Source organism: Canis lupus, chromosome 19 (genome assembly GCF_003254725.2).
Source record: "Canis lupus dingo isolate Sandy chromosome 19, ASM325472v2, whole genome shotgun sequence".
Classification (NCBI taxonomy): domain Eukaryota; kingdom Metazoa; phylum Chordata; class Mammalia; order Carnivora; family Canidae; genus Canis; species Canis lupus.
The window spans coordinates 9,177,537-9,195,062 of NC_064261.1; the positions used below are offsets into that span (position 1 = coordinate 9,177,537).

Below are 17,526 nucleotides of genomic sequence, written 5' to 3' on the forward strand. Positions count from 1 at the left end.
AGAGAGAGAGAGAGGCAAAGACACAGGCAGAGGGAGAAACAGGCTCCATGCAGGTAGCCTGATGTGAGACTCGATCCCAGATCTCCAGGATCAGGCCCTGGGCTGAAGGCAGCGCTAAACCGCTGAGCCATCCGGGCTGCCCTATGGTGGCTTTCTATTATCTTTAAGATAACAGACATTGAAATCTATGTTATTTGGACAAAAATTAACTGAACTACCCAAATCAACTTTCTGAAGGATTTGAAGGTATGACAAGTTAAGGGGCACCAAATAGTAAAGGGTAAGAAGCAAAATATATAGTGCTTCAGTAGAAAGCATGAGGCTCTAGAAAATATGGCATTAATAACTGCCTAGTATTACTTCATGACTATTATATGCTGGGAAATCTTCTCACTTATCTACTTGAATTTTTTCTACTGATCCTCACCCTGCTGCGTCTCTATCTGGAGATTGTACAGACTATATTAGTGAGCTCCTTACACCTCTGGCTTTCAGTTGAGTTCAGTCATAAGAAGAGAAAGACAAAAGGGAGATCTCAGGATTTATTCTTCCTACACTCCTCTCCAGGATCCTCTTAAGTTGCCTGTTTCCTTAGCCAAAGTCACAGCTCTTTTAAGTCCTCTCTCTGCATGCAAACTACTCCTTCCTTCAGAAGGCTCGTAGCCAGTACCTCTTCTTGCTTCTTAATCTTAGGATGGGCGACAGCATCTGCTACTCCTGGAGGTTTCTTATAGCCTGCTCATTTTTTAAAAGTCCTTTTATTCAAACTTCCTATCATTATCTTTACTTATATATATCATCTATTTTTTTTTTATTAGAAACATCCAGTCTGTTGACTGGCAGCCCTATCTCTGAGACAAACATGAATGAATGCAGTGAAATGTTCTTTCTTATTGAAGAAAAGATGATAAATAGTAGCTAACAATTATTGAGCACTTATTAGAAGCTAGGAAACAATCTGAATACATTTCATGCACTAAGTCATTAATTTCTCAACAAATGAATGCAGGATCTATTACTGTTATTTCTATTTTATGCAGAAGGAATCTGTGAAACTTGCCCTAGCTCACACACCTATGTGTGAAATATGGTAAAGCAAGGATTAAAGCCAAGGATGTTTGACTCCAGCATGTACACTCAACAGCTACTCAGATGGCATTTGCTAATAAGGAAATGGTTAACAGGAGAGAGAAAGCTTACACTACAGGTATTTCTACCTGTCGTATCAACTATATCTTGGTCCTAGTGTTGCCAGAACTGATTTGTTAAAAGAAGCTGGATATATAGTTTGTTTGTTTGTTTGTTTGTTTCTTTTTGTATACCTTCTCCTAGTTTTTAAGTTTAGACTTAAGCTCCTCTAAAAATAAAAACCAAAAGAAAAGGAAAAAAGAAAAAACAGCCAGACACAATACCCCATTTTTTTCTGGGCTAAACAAAAGTTTCTACTTGCTAAAAAATGGTCCTAGGCCAGTAGTTTATAACCTTTCAAAAGACTTAAGTTGAAAATCAAATTAATATGTAAGTAACATTAACTATTTGTGCTTTTTCATTCATAAAATTTACCTTAAAGTAACTTTCAACAAAATTGTCTTCGGAATAGCTTCTATAGAAGTGTTTCATAATTGAAGGTTTTCTGTTTCTTTATCTATATAAGATCTAGCTCACTAACACTGTGACAGCATAGTTTTATATTTTTCTATTTAGTGGTTTCCTTGATCCATTGTTTATTTTCAATTTGCTATTTTTAAAAAAAATCTTTAATTATTCATTAATTATTCATGATAGAAACAGAGAGAGAGGCAGAGACATAGGCAGAGGGAGAAGCAGGCTCCCTCTGGGGAGCCTGATGCAGGACTCGATCCTGGGATCATGACCTGAGCCGAAGGTAAATGCTCAACCTCTGAGACACCCAAGTACCCCATTATTTTCAATTTTCTATGAATGAGTATTTTTTTTTGAATGAGTTTTTGTATAGGAGTAAAATATTGCTTTTGGAATTGGATAGATACCAGTTCACAACTTATTAACTATTAACTCAGGAGCTCAGTGTCCTCATCTGTAAAAAATTAGAATGACAATATCTAATTTGTAGGTTTGCTAATTATTAAGTAAGATTATGTGTACACAGCACCTAGCAAATAATATAAAGCTCTAGAGTAGGGATATCTGGTTAAAATCCTAAACAAACAAAAGTAGCTTTCTGTATAAATTAGCCTCTGTATCTCTCACTACCTCCCCCTATCCTTAGTGGTTCTCAACTTCAGTTGCGATATTCTGGAAGATTGTTAACATACACATTCCTGTGCCTCAGCTCCAGAGATTGTGATTTAGTTCCCGGGGGGTTCCAATAATTTGTGTCTCTAACATGCTTCCAAATGAAATTGATCCCGTTGGTGTGGGGAACCACGCTTTGAGAAACACTGCCTTATGTGATGTTGTTAATGCTGTTTTTCAAAAGATTGTTAATGAGCCTTAAAAGATATATCTGTAAGACATTTCTCATCAACTGCCCAAGAATATAAAGTTCAAGAGAAGCTAACTAGTTTATATAATTATCTTTATTACTTTAAATTATTTTTCCCTATTTTTTTCAAAAATAAACTTGAGAATTTATCTATAGAATTCCTTTTGGTAGCTTAATCTATTCCTTGAAATGAGGACATTATTTTTCTATTTCTAAGAATGATACTTCTTCATAAAAGAAGGGTGAATATTGTATATTAAGACCCTCTCATCCACATATTTTTATATAAATATAGTAATTAGCTATTGCTACTGTAATTCTTCATAACTCGGAGGCTCTAAGCAACACACATGTATTTTCTTACTCTATTCTGTGAGTCATCAGGAGCAGCTCTATCTTAGGGTGTGTTGTGTAACAGTTGGATTGGCTTCAAGCTTCAGATCAGTCTGGTCCACGCTACTGGCCCATGCTGAGGTTCAGACTGAAGGGAGAATAGTTATAGGAGGTCATGTTCCCCTCATGGTGCCTACAGAAACACAAAAGGTGAGCCAGAGCAACCACCCACATGTAAATACCTTGTTCATGGCACATTCACCAATATTCTATCAGCCAAAGCAAGTCATTTGGCCATACCCAACATTAATGGTGTCAGGAATACTCTCAATCACTCTGATAGAAGGTACAGCAAAGTAATTAGGAAAAAAAAAAAGAAAGACTTGAATATGCATAGAAAGTGATGAATCAAGAGCGATGGTCCAGTCTACTGAAAGGAAGGATGTTAAAAATATTCTAGACATGAATACTCTGAGGGAGATGGCACCCTTTCACATATTGGCATCACTTCCTTTCAGAAATAAAATGTTTCTTTTCTGGAAAATGACTTTAGGAAAGTGTGAAAAATTTGTTCACATTGGTAATACAAAGGAGATTGGCCTCAACTGAAAAGTAATAACTTTTTACCCATTTCTAATTATTCCTGTAAGACTGGAGGCCCCTGTACACTGATCATGTTGGTGATGAAGAAGATGATGTTTATGTAGAATTAGGATTCAAATAAATAGAAGACAATAAATGAATATATGTCTCTATGTACATTTTGATGCACAACCATAATTTCATGTGCTATTTTACATGCATCCGTGAAATTTTCCTTGAGTCTGTTGGATAAGATATATTGGACTTTATCAATAAAAGTTAGGAACTGCTGCTTTTTAAAAGATACTGTTAAAAGAATAAAAAAATAAGCCTCAAACTGGAAGGAAATATTGGTAAATCACACTTCTAACAAAGGACCAGAATCTAGCATTTAGAAAGAATCCTTATAATTCACTAGTTAGAAAACAAACAACATATTTTTTTTTTAAAAAGGCATTATAAGGAGACACTTTAGCTTAGAATTATAAATGACAGACACGTTTTTAATCATTAGCAAAATGAAAATTAAATCTATAGTGAAATATCTTGTCATACCGATTATTATATCTAAAATTGAAACATCTGATCAGATCAGATGTTGGTGGGGATTTAGACCAACTGGAACTTTCATATATTGCTCCTGGGCATGAAACTGGGACAATCGCTGTGAAAAAAAATTTGACAGTTTCTTAAAATGCTAATCAAAAAGCTCTTCTTTCACCCAGTCATTCCTCTCCCAAGAGATGTGAAAACAAATTTTCATGGAAACTTGCACATGAATTTTCATAGTCATTTTATGTGCAATGACCAAAATCTGAAAAATTGGCCATAACAAGTAAATTGATAAATTGCAGTATGTTCATATAATGGAATGCTAGTTAGCAATAAAAATGAATTAACTTTTGATACATTTAACAGTATGAATACATCTCAAAGTAATTATTGAGTGAAAAAATGCTACATAAAAAAGTACATACCATGTGATTGTATTTTATATACAATTCTAGAAAATCCAAATTAATATATAGTTAATAGAAAGCAGATCAGAGGTTGCCAGAGGCTAGAAAAGGGGTAAGAAATATAGGAGGAAGGGATTACCAAGGGTATTAAGGAAATTTTGGGGTGTTATATGTGTTTATTATCATGATTGTGCTAGTAGTTTCACAGGTACACACATATGACAAAACCTTTCAAATCATTGATAAAATATATGCTGTTTATAATATGCCAAAATATACCTCAATAAAGCTGTTATTTTTTTAAAATAAAATATAAGGAAAATAAAATCAGTGGGCATGACAGATGCTAATTCTAACCTTTTGATTTCAAAATTCATTCTGGGAAACAAACTAGAGGTGGTGGAAGGGGAGGAGGGCAGGGGTGGGGGTGAATGGGTGATGGGCACTGAGGGGGGCACTTGACGGGATGAGCACTGGGTGTTATTCTGTATCTTGGTAAATTGAACACCAAAAAAAATAAATTTATTATAAAAAAAACAAAAAACAAAACTCACGCAGTAATATTATAGTATGAACTCTATTTAATCGATAATAAAGATTTATTATTTATTGTCTATACCTGTGATCTATAAAGTTAGAGAACAAGTGGTCTTTTGATTTATTAAAATATCACCTTTTCTTTCTACTAGACTCATTTAAACTGTGGTTAATATCATAGTTTTTGATTGGTCCAAAAAAGAAAGGGTCATTTTTTTTCAGTGATCATTAAAATTTATAATGTATCTATCACTACCATTATATTTGAGGAATTATTGAAACTCTCTAGTTATAATTAGTGATAAGCAATTGAAAACAGAAAGAATGGCATGTTCTTTCTTTAATCAGTTTACTACAAGATAGTTTTTGTAGTACAAATATGAAACTCTTGCTTATTTCTATTACATTCCAAAAAATTACTAGCAGATAAATTCAAAGATGAAATAAAAATGTAATATAAAGAACATGTAGATATGGAGGAAAATAATTTTTATATTTAAAAAAACTTATGTTGCTGAGGTAGATCCCTATCATTATGTTAATGTGATAGGGTGTACACCCATTAGCCCAGAAAACTAACTAAAAATATAGAATTATTTTTCTACTGATAATATTTTGTACCTTTATTTAATTTCACTTTAGAAAAAAATAAGATAAAAAATAAAATAATAATAATAATTTTAATTTAGAGATTTACTTCTATAATCAAACTCCAAACTGTGTCCAAGAGTCAATAACGATTTTTATCAGTTTCACCTTCTACTACTAAATGTTATGCAACTATAATTATTTGTTGATTAATTTGAATCAATGACATACTTTAAGTAATGTTTGAACACTTGTATATCCTGAAGGGAGTCAGAATTATTCAGCTAGGAAGAACTGTAGAGTTATAATTCTGATGTCAAGTGTCTGCTATTTTATTCTAGTTCTTTGAACACTGTTAATCCATGTATGATATATTTGACAAATGTCAATTAACAAGAATGTTCAATTAACCAAAAGACCCAATTTTCTGATTATTTTTGGATAAGTGGGTGCTTACTAAAATTTCTACAATAATTGCCATAAATGTAACTTTTATTATTTATATACCCATGTCTAATGAAAATTAAAGTCTTTGACCTGGAATTCTATCTGTTGATGAATAAGGTACTTTCTCCTGGTATGTGTATCTTGAAAGTTAAGTACAGAGTTCTAGCAAACAAAGTACTTACATATAGATTCTTGTAACATTTTATTTTATTCATTAATTAGTAGTACTTCATGATTTAACATATATTAAGCTTCATACTCCCGTATGGTGTAGATTATTAAAAGCTGTTGTCTTTCAGGAGGAGGGAGAAGCTGCCCTTCATTTGCACAGAAGACAATAGCTCCAGTCTCTTGCTTCTTTCATCATTCCCAGGACCAATCATGCCAGTGTCACAGAGCCAGCTTGCAAAGCCCCCTACTTGGTGTTCTGCATCCCAACTCTGCCGGAGTCTCTTTCCAGGGTCTCATAATCCAGCATATTCCTTCCGTTCTCACAGTCTTCCCAGCAGTTGTTTCCTCCAATTATTATCTCTGTGATATCCTAGTCTGTATTTGTGTGTGTGCGCGCACGCTTTAAGCTCCCCAACAATTGTGTAACTAATTTCTTCTATAAATTTCTCTCTCTTGAAATACTTTATATGATTTTCTTTGTTTTAACTAGAGACACTATGTAGATGAGTGTATGTCTCTATGATTTAAAAATACCCTCTTTAAAAATCAATTTGTTTTATATTCTGTGGTGGAATTAGCATTAAAAATTATATGAAGCACAAAACCCTGGGAAAAAATCTATTGTGGGAATTAAAGTGAGTTTAATTATATATATTATTTGTAAAGAATCAATATCAATTTAATTAGTGCTCGTCCCATGAAGCCTCACCATTACTATTATGCTCTTTTATGAATCTTTAGTCATTTTGAGAACTGGAGGATTTCCAGGCCATCAGTTTCCCTTTACTGACCTCATCTCCTACTCCTTCATTTTTTACTTGTAGAGTTAAATTTGTTATATTTGATGACTCCTTTTTCCTGGTTACCTTTTTTCCAATTGGCTTCCAAGATAACACACAGGTAGCTTTACTCTGGCTGCCTCTTCCTATTTTCTCTTTTCTGATTTCTCCTCATCTAACTTTACCTCAAGGATATCTTCTCTCTTTCATTGTAAAATTGACTCTACTTCTCTCTCTCTCTCTCTGTGTCTCTGTTTAAATTCACCCATTTGGAAAACTCATCTAGTCTCGGATAAACTATACACTAATTTACTTGGTACCTGGTGGCTCAGTGGTTGAGCATCTGTCTTTGGCTTAGATTGTGATCCCAGGGTCTTGGGATCGAGGCCCGCGTGGACCCTGCTTCTCCCTCTGCCTATGTCTCTCCCTCTCTCTCTGTATCTCTCATGAATAAATAAATACATTCTTTAAAAAAAAAGTGACACAAGAATCATTTGCTGTTGTCAATATTTGTTTCTTAAGCGATCTTCTGGACTAATTTTCCCCTTCTTGTATGGTCATTCAAATCACTGCTCATAATTGCATATATGAACTAAGAATCTTCCATTTGCCTTTACGGCAGAGCTGTGTGTATGCATAGTTTCTTACTTGCCATCCTCTAGCAGCTTACGACTTTTGCTCTTGCAGTGGTCTGAGCATCAGCCAGAAACAGGACTCTTGGGTCTCCTCAGCTCTTTCCTGGGTAAGCTCAATGACCTCTACCTGCATGTGGCCTCCTCCTTTCCCAAGAAAATGAGAGCTTTTGAAAGGCCCTTAGGGACGTGTGATTCATCATATCTTCATTTATGGATTTTTACCAATCTCTATTTTTACAACTAGCTTTGCCACCTCAGGTACATGTGATTTGAACAATTGCTATCTATTGTTTTTGACAAATGCCCTATGGTTACAGTTTTTCCAACCAAAGGAGATCTAAAGCAGGTCAAGTAAGTCTGGCAAATGAGACATTCCCCAGGAGCTGACAGATGTTAAATAGTGAAAGTTCACTAATAATGTGTTTTTGTTTTTTTTTTTTTTTTGAAGGTTTTAAGTCCATTTTGCCTACTTCATTGGCTGTTCTACTGCTGTTTTTCAGAATTACTGTGATTGCAAGGTGGATGGATTTGTTTTTAGGACAACATACAACAGAGATGAGTTTGGTAAAAGAAAAGGTAATTTAAGTTGCCACAAAGTTCACTGTTTTTTAACAGACTCTTTTTTTTTTTATTTATGATAGTCACAGAGAGAGAGAGAGGCAGAGACAGAAGCAGGCTCCATGCACCGGGAGCCCGACGTGGGATTCGATCCCGGGTCTCCAGGATCGTGCCCTGGGCCAAAGGCAGGCGCCAAACCGCTACGCCACCCAGAGATCCCCTAAAGTTCACTGTTTTTATACAAACCCAGGCATTTAAAAAAAATCAATGCTCATAGGATGGTTGCAAATCTTTGTTAATTTCCAGAGGCTTAAAAAAAACAATAATTTTGATTTTTTTACATAAAACAACAGAAATTTATTATTTCACAATTCTGCAGACTTGAGTTTCAAAGTGTCAGCAGGACCATGCTCTCTCCAGTGACCATAAGGAAGAACTCTTTGCTTCTTCCTAATTCCTAATTGCCTCTGATAGTTGCTGGCGCCCTTTGGTGTTCCTTAGCTTGTAGCTGCATCCCTTCAATATCTGTCCCCACTGCCATGTAGCCTTCTTCTGGGTCTCTCCTCTGTGTCCTTAAAAGACAACCAGTCTTATTGGCATACTGGGTAAGTCCAATATGACCTCATCTTACTTATATCTGCAACGACCCTATTTCCAAATAATGTCACATTCACTGTTCCTGGGGGTGGTTAGGACTTCAACATAATTTTGGAGGAAGCTCACTTAAGTCTACTATTCTCTTGTTAATGTTTGCAGCATCTGCAATTGTGACAGCCTTTTTTCCAAGGCACCTAATAAACTGTATTTCCATAAATCATTTATCTCAGGGTAGTATCTGAGTTCAATTGTGTTTTCTTCTTTAGCTCATTGGTTTCCTAGGATGTATTGTTTAAGTTGTGAACACTTTGCAATTTTCTGGTTGTCTTTCTGTGATTGATATTCTAGTTTATTTCTCTGTGATCACAGGTCATATTTTGTGTTGTTTCATCATTTGAAATTGGTTGAGACTTGCCTAATGGTGCACCAAGTGGTCAGTTTGCTAAATGCTGTAAATTTGCTTGGAGTATCAGTTATGCAGTTGGGTATATGTTCTACATATGTGTTTATGTGTTGATTAGGTCAATCTTATTATATCCATAGTTTAAATCTTCTATGTCTCTGCTGATTTTTATGTCCACTTGTTCCATCAGTTATTATGAGGTGTCTTAAAATCTTCAACTATGTTTTATGAAATTGCTTATTTTTTAGTTTTTATATTTATTTATTTATTTATTTATTTATTTATTTATTTATTTATTTGCTATATTCGTGGCTATGAATATTTCTGTTACTTGTATGGAGAACTGGATTTTCAGAAGTCCTTCCTCCAGCTGTCCTAAAAGTCATGCCTCCCTGACTTCATTTTGATTTCTTAAAATAATGATGTGATTGAAGTCTCAGAATACTCTGAGACTTTAGATGCCAAAGATTTACACTGTTTCTTCTTTCCTTATTTTATTCAATACAAGGCATTATACAGAAACTTACCACACTGCTTCATGAGCTCTGGGAAAAGTGATACTATTCAATGACTTCAAGTTGACATGGCTCACTTGGTGGTAGAGAAATGGCATTGAGGACCTTCCCTTTGGGTTATTTAAAGCTGAGTAGTGATGATTGGATGCCTATTGCACCAGAGGAAGTTTCATTTTTTGTGTGTTTCTGTGGAAGAAACTGTGGGCTCTTGATTACATCCAGTTACATCTCTCTTACTTTTGTTGGGACTCCAAACACAAGTTTCTCAGTACTTTTTTTATGGTACCATAGATACTGTTAGCAGGAAAATAAGCCCAACAAATCTATAAATAGTTATTTAATAATAAAATAGTAAAATTACACTTATATCCTGATGTTGCAGCTAGACTCATTTATAAAAAAGGCTACCAAAAAAAAAAAAAAAGGCTACAAAGTATTGGCATTTTTTTTTTTTTTAGGACAAATACACATTAGTCTTAATCTGCTAATTCCAACTGTTTTTAATAAAAGTAGCCAGTATTTCCAATATGCTACTTTGGAGTGTAAAGGTACCTTTCGATCTAATATAGGGATTTTTTTGGATGGTCTCTTGTTAGTCTACTAAGATGAAAATTCCCATAGAAATCTAAAGTAGAATGAGGTATACACCCAGTGATAGATAAACAGAGTTGCAGGCGACTACCACTTTGAGTTTAGTTAATGCTAAAGTAATATGTCTCTCAAGATTCATCCAATCCTGATCACTAGTTAAGAGACTAGGGCTTTAGGACTAAAAATATGGTTATTAGTGCAATATATTCATTCCCCTGGGAAAAGCTTCTTGTCAATGCTTCCTAGGACCACCAAGGGTTTCTTACCTCAGTCTGGCTGACGAGACTAAGATTTCATAATCTTTCACCCAGATTATTATAATATCCTACTCCTTGGTCATCCTTCTTCCTGCTGCATCCAGGACATCAAACTGTTAGTTGGTTGAGTATGAATGAGTGGAACATTTTGGGAATACTTTTACTAATAATTTCCTTATCATCACCAAGAGTTTGTGATTGTATAATAGATAGTTACAGTTCTTTTGTATACTGAGCTGAAACTATGTTGCTAACTGTAGAGTCATTTTCCCATAAATCACCTTTTAAAATGTACATAAATTATATATTGTTTCTTTTATTAAAATCCTCTTTATGACTTTTCATAATATTCAGATTATAATCCAAACATCCCATGATTCATAAAACCCTTCGTTACCCAACCTCTAACCACATATCTTGTGACTTTCCACCTTAATTTACTCTGCCACAAGAGCCAAATTGGCTTTCTTGTGGTTCAAGAGCATACGGAGGAGAGCCAATATGTGCCCTTGGCTTTACTGCTTCTTTTGGTGGAATATTCCTCTCCAACAGCTTTTTGTGGCTTATCCTCTTACCTCATTTAGGTCCTTACTTAAATGTCACTTTTTCTAGAGGAATTTCCCAGCCACTCTATCTAACATAACAGGTAGTGATCTTTGTTAAGAAGAAAATGAATGAAACTGGGTGCTGAGATAAAGATTGACTCAGTCTGTGAGAAAGTTACTGCTTGGTTAGGAATTAAGGGGATATTTGAGCAGAGAACTGGATGACAAGGAGGAGTCAGCTTTGTGATGATAATTTATAGATACTGTTCAAGGTAAGAAGAGACTGCAAAATAGGTTATTGCCTTAGACTCTGACATCAGTGAGCTTTTCTCACGATGTTGATTCTATCAAAAATGTTCCTCTTTTAGGCTTGTCCATGTCTTATTCATCTTTCAAAATCTAACTTACATGTAATCGCTTATCTGAAGCCTTCCATACTTCTTTTTCTGAAAGGTCTGTTCTCCCCTGTACTTCCATGTTCTACATTTCATTGGGTATACAGTGTTTAATGGGTTATAAATGCCTAAGGACGTTATGTGAAAAAAACCTAACCCTTATGCTTACTGATCAAAGGTGGGTTTATTTTTACATTCAATGTGAAACAGTGATTTTCTTTTTTAATATATATTTATTTATTTATTCATGAGAGACACACGGAGAGAGGCAGAGACATAGGCAGAGGGAGAAGCAGGCTCCCTGTGGGGAGCCTGATGTGGGACTTGATCCCAGGACTCCGGGATCACTACCTGAACCAAAGGCAGACACTTAAACCGCTGAGCCACCCAGGTGCCCCTGAAACAGATTTTCTTGCACTAAAAAATATGAAACATCTTCCTATATATATTTAAGAGTAGGTCATTAAGTTTAGGAAGTTTCAACAGTTTCCGATTTATCCCACAGCAAAAACTTTCATGATTGTGTATGTGAAGTCTGTGTGCATGTGTGTGTACAGAGATGTTCCATAAAGTCTGAAAATATATAGCCCATTATACATGCAGGAATTATAGAAAATTGTTAGAAATTTTTTATATATTTTCAGACTGTATGGACACCTTATAGGTAATTTACTTAAAAAAATGTGTGTGCGTACATGCGTGCATGTAGGCATACTTTCTAGCCTTGCTGGTACTCTGATCTATTCTAACTATTGGATTATCTAGCATAGGCAGATGTTGATAGATATGTATATACAAAAAGAAGGATTCAGGGCAAAACCATCAGAAGAAAATTATTGTAGGATAATGAGTAAAACAGTCAAAAAGTATTTTTACTGTTTGATGATAGTAGCTTTCTCTGGGAAGAATGATTAAGATTGAAATTTTAGCATTTCAAATACATGCAAAGACTAAAAAGATTTTGCAGAAAATAGAAGCGACATGAGAAGAAGATGTAGTCAAGTTTAGTTTAAATGTCATGAATGGAGAACAGCATGAAAAGTGAAATTTGTACAGCACTTGAAATGTAGGATGGATTTCATCCTACAGGAAAATGCAGAGCAGACCAGTATAGACATTTTCCCTTAGAATACTGATTTCAGAGTCTTACCAGTTTCTTAGAGGGGAAGAAAATTTTGCATATGCCATTTTATATCTTTATATATGGTCATTCTCAGTTTATGTATCTTAGTATAAGTATATAGAATTTTATTTAGTATTTGGGTTCAGCTGTTTATTATTTATTTATTTATTTATATTTTCAGCTGTTTATTTATTTATTTGTATTTTGTTTCTTATTTTTTAAGCTGTGTTGTGAAAAGTAAGAGGGGTTCTTACTATTGATATAAACCATTCATTTTAGTATCCACAAACTTTCTAATAATTCTAACTCCAGGTGAGGACTTATATAGAAATATTGCTTAGTCATATGAGTTTTTATGTAAAGATTCTAAGATACTTTCTTGCCTAGATTCTGATTCACTTTCCAGCTATGTGACACTATATATGTAATGTAAGTTCCCTAATTTTCACTTTATATATCAGTTTATATTTTTAATCTGAGCGAGTATGAATGTGTTAACTAAAGTATTAAATCTAAGATCATTTCTGAAGGAAAATGTTCCTGAGTTTTGTGTTTATATGTTCACTGCCTCACACAATCTCTTCTATTCAAGTGTTTGCTGAGTTGGACATAATTGAACAAGGCTACATTTCTGTTGGTTATTAAACAATTGTGTACCTAAATATGTGAACTTATCCTTAGAAAGCCAAATTTTGCTTTTTGAAAAATACTCTTCAGATACTTCTTGAGATTTTTTACTTGCTTTGAATCTAAATTCAATCAATCCTTACAAACTTATAAATTCCATGAATAATAGTTTTATTTTTATCACGGATGCCTTTCAGTCTTATATGCAAGGAAGCGTTTCTTCCATATTTTGAATGACACATGACTGTTTTTCATGTTTATGTGAAGAATACAAAAAAAAATCTTGTGTTAATAGTCTATGATCAGTAGATTTGGAGAGATTGTGTTTCAGTATTTGTCAAATCTTACAATTACTTTAAATATAATTCCAGTTTTCTAATGCTTTTAAAATATTGCTATTAAAATTTTAAAGTAAGCATTTATACATTCAGCTTTGAAATGCAAGTAAAAATGTATTTGTAAACAAAGTTCAAGTTATTTAAACTTATCAATAAAATATTCAGTTGGAATTGTATGCTATGAGTTGCGTGTAAACTCCTTCCCCCCCACCCTGACCTGAGACATTTGTTGTTGGGTAATCTTTCTTTGTATTTATTTATTTACACACACACACACACACACACACACACTACCTTTTATATGTTTTTTGTTTTTTTTGTGCTATATTTTAGAAAATTCCTTCAGAAATATATTTCAGGTTACTAATTTTGTCTTCAATCAAGCTATTGATAGTTTTACTGTTTTTTTTTTAAGATTTTATTTATTTATTCACAAGAGACACACAGAGAGAGAGAGGCAGAGACATAGGCAGAGGGAGAAACAGGCTACCTGTGAGGAGCCCTATGTGGGACTTGATCCTAGGACCCCAGGATCACACCCCGAGTCTAAGGCAGACGCTCAACCACTGAGCCACTCAGGTGTTCCAGTTTTACTGCTTTTAAATTTTCAACAATTGTATTTTTCAGAGATGCCTGACCAGCTCAGTCAGTAGAACATGCGACTCTTGATCTTGGGATCATGTGTTCAAGCCATATGTTTGATGTAAAGCCTGCTCATTTCTACGTGTTTTTTCTATTTATTATAAAATTTCATGGTTTCTTCCTTATCATCGTTAGTTCCTTATTTATACTACCACATTTTTATTTCTTTAAACATAATTAGCCATGATTTAAAAATATTTTTATGTAAATTTTACCTTCTGAAATTTCTCTTTCACTGCTTATTATCTCTGTTATTTTCATTTTACCTACCTTTTGTCTTTTTTGTATGTTTTGCTGTTTTGTATGTTTTGTATGTTTTTGTGTTTTGTGTTATGGCCTGTGATTATGTACTGATTATATTCCTTATCGCTTTCTCTGAGGATATTTTTTTTTTTTAAAGCTAGGGCTAAATTTGTTTCTGCTAGATAATTCATTTGTTTCTGCTGAGTTCTTAATGATACTATTAATCTGGGATCACTTTAACTTAGTTAACCCCTTGAAGTATTTCAACTGCCCTGTTATGAATTAAAAAATTCAACGCTTATCAAGGTTAATTTTTGTCATGAATTATCAGGGGATTTCTCCCTTTGACCCATTACCACAATTAGAAGAGGCACTTTGAAAGTTCTTTAGTTCAAGTAATCATGAGTCAGTGGGGCAGAGAGAGAGGGGGAGAGAATCTCAAGACTTGGTTGCTGCTGAGCGCAGAGCCCCAGGCTTGGGGCTCCATCTCATGACCCTGAAACCATGACCTGAACTGAAACCAAGAATTTGGTACTTAACTGACTGCACCACCAAGGCACCTGCAAGAATTTTTCTTAAAAAAATCATTTTAACTCTTCAACTCTGATGAAATGCAGACCTTTGTCTTCTAAGTTAATTGGGTTTCTTACTATATTCAGCTTAGTGTGTGGGATCTAATGTTTATATTTGTTGCCCTTCTAGTATGCATAAAGAAGTTTGGTGGTCCAGAAATTTTGCAGAGACTTTACCACTGAAAGGTAAATTTGTGCTCCCTTATCTTATAGGATATCTGTTTAATATTTAGTTTGGAATTACCATTTATCCTTACTGAACTCAGAAAATTTTTGAAAGTGAGTTTTTACTGTGCTTCATCCCTTATGAAAACTTTTTTAATGTGAGAAACATCTAGTCAATATATGAACTCGCTCTACATGATAAATGGTTGGATGTTCATTTTAAGCTGCCAGAAGTATAATCATTTAAATTAATTTATTATGAATTTTGATTATCAAGATCATATTTATGAGCTTTTCAACAGAAATCTGTTTAATGCTAAGTAATATTCAATGTTAAAATTATAATCTAAAATAATATATGTAATTTAAGAAATAATATATTGAAAAATCTCTAATAGTTAAAGATATAGTAGTAAATTTATAAAAATGAGTTGGTCATATTAAATAGTTTATAAAATTCAAAATAATATTTATCAAGAGTAATACTAGCTAACAGTTATTATAGACCTTGTATTATGTCAAATATTTTATTTTAACATCCTCATCCAATAATTCTAATATACTTATGAGGAAGAGATATTTATTATCCATATATGATATATAAAGGAATTAGAATAAGAGGAGTTAGATATTATGTGAAAGTTTATACAGTTATTGTGTGGAATCTAGTAAAACTCAAGTCTCTTTTACTTCATAATCTGAATTTTTAACCACTACATTGCACTACAACTTTGTATAAAAGACACTGTGTGATATGTTAAGGGTGATATATAAAAATACCCAGGATGATATCATTTATTTGTTGAGATTATGTGTTTGTATAACATATACCAAATTAGCTTACTAGGGCTACCATAATAAGTACCACAGACTGGAGAGCTTAAACAACATTTTTTTTTTTTTTTGGTATTACAATACTGGAAACTAAAAGTCTAAGATCAAGGTATCAGCAGTGTTGATTTCCTCTGATGACTCTCACGTCAGTTCATACATGCCATCTTCTTCTTGTCTTTACATAATCTTCCCTGTGTGTGCATGTCTGTCTCCTAATTTCCTCTTCTTATAAGAACACTAGCCATATTAGATTAGGGCCTATATCATGACCCTATTTTAACTTAATTACCTCTTTAAGGACCTTATTTCCAAATACAGTCTCATTCTGAGGTATTGATTTTAGAACTTCAATATATGAATTATGGGGGATATAATTCAGCCCATAACTAGATAGATAAATAGATAAATAGATAGATGATAGATAGATAGATAGATAGATAGATAGATAGATAGATATAGATGATAGATAGATGATAGATAGATAGATAGATAGATAGATAGATAGATGATAGACATAACCCTAAATATAATCTATATAGAACTAGAACTGTAGATATAACTCTCTACATAGAATGCAATAAATAATATCCAAAAGTATTAAAATAAATTATTAATACTTGTACAAGCAGTCCCTTCTAAGAAGGAATGCCTGATAATTTTAAAATGTGCTGGTGAGGTGACTTCACAGAGGAGCAGATTTGCATGGGACCTAAGAGATGAGAGTGGTCATGATGGGAAGGGAGAGATATCTGTGCTAGGAGAATCACTTGGATGAGACATTGAAATGGGAAAACAGGACTTGGATTCAGATGATGATTACAATGAATACAGTGATTTGGTCTGTATAAAGAACTGGTTTGTGAAATAATGAGAGGGAAGGGCAATTTAGTACCAATTAATGGAGAGCTTGGATTCCAGAATAAAGAATGTTTATGTTGTTATGAAGGAAAATAATTGCTTTTGCAGTTCTTATTTTTCAAAACTGGTCTTATTGTCCTCCCTTCTGCATCAAAGAAATATTTACCCATTCTCCTTTCTAAGGAAAATCACTCCGCAGACACATTAATCATATCACTGCCTTTGACCTCTGAAAATTTCTGAATTAATTACATTTTCTATCTCTGTATTCTTCAATTTATTTTTGTTTTTTTTCCTCCCTACTAAAATTTATTACTCAGTTTCCTCAGGATAAACTAATTTCCTTTGTCTTGACCTCAATCTCTACAACTTTTCTTCCTATGAACTTTCTTATGAATAAACTAAGTAGTTACTTTCTACTTTCTCATCTTTTACTCTTCTCCCTCTGAACCTGACTTTATCTCCCACCACTCTATGAATCTCAACCTTGCTAAAGCATCCACTTGTCAAATTCCATGACATCTTTTCAGATATGATGTAGCTCAGTCTACCTTTATCATTCTACACTGTTGAAGGGTATAAGAAAGATGTGGATTTTGAAATTATACATAGCTAAAATATCTTGATAAAATTTTATAACCTTTGGCATTCTGAATATAATAGGGGTATTTGAATGGGGAGAAAGTAAAATTAGGACATGTACAGGGTATATCATAGTGTGGGATTCAGGATACACAGTAAATAAGCAGTAGCTAATTATATTTTAAG

At 33.7% G+C, this 17,526-nt stretch overlaps 1 protein-coding gene across 1 annotated transcript in view; it reads left to right on the top strand.

Annotated features, from left to right (window-relative positions):
* LOC118351481 (uncharacterized) overlaps positions 1-17,526 on the top strand; it is a 219,881-nt gene that overhangs the window by 183,986 nt on the left and 18,369 nt on the right. The window contains exons 6-7 of the mRNA XM_049097149.1: positions 7,996-8,071; positions 15,032-15,087. Of these exons, the coding sequence (XP_048953106.1) occupies positions 7,996-8,071; positions 15,032-15,084 (129 nt within the window). The 3' untranslated portion in view covers positions 15,085-15,087. The remainder of the gene's footprint in view (positions 1-7,995; positions 8,072-15,031; positions 15,088-17,526) is intronic.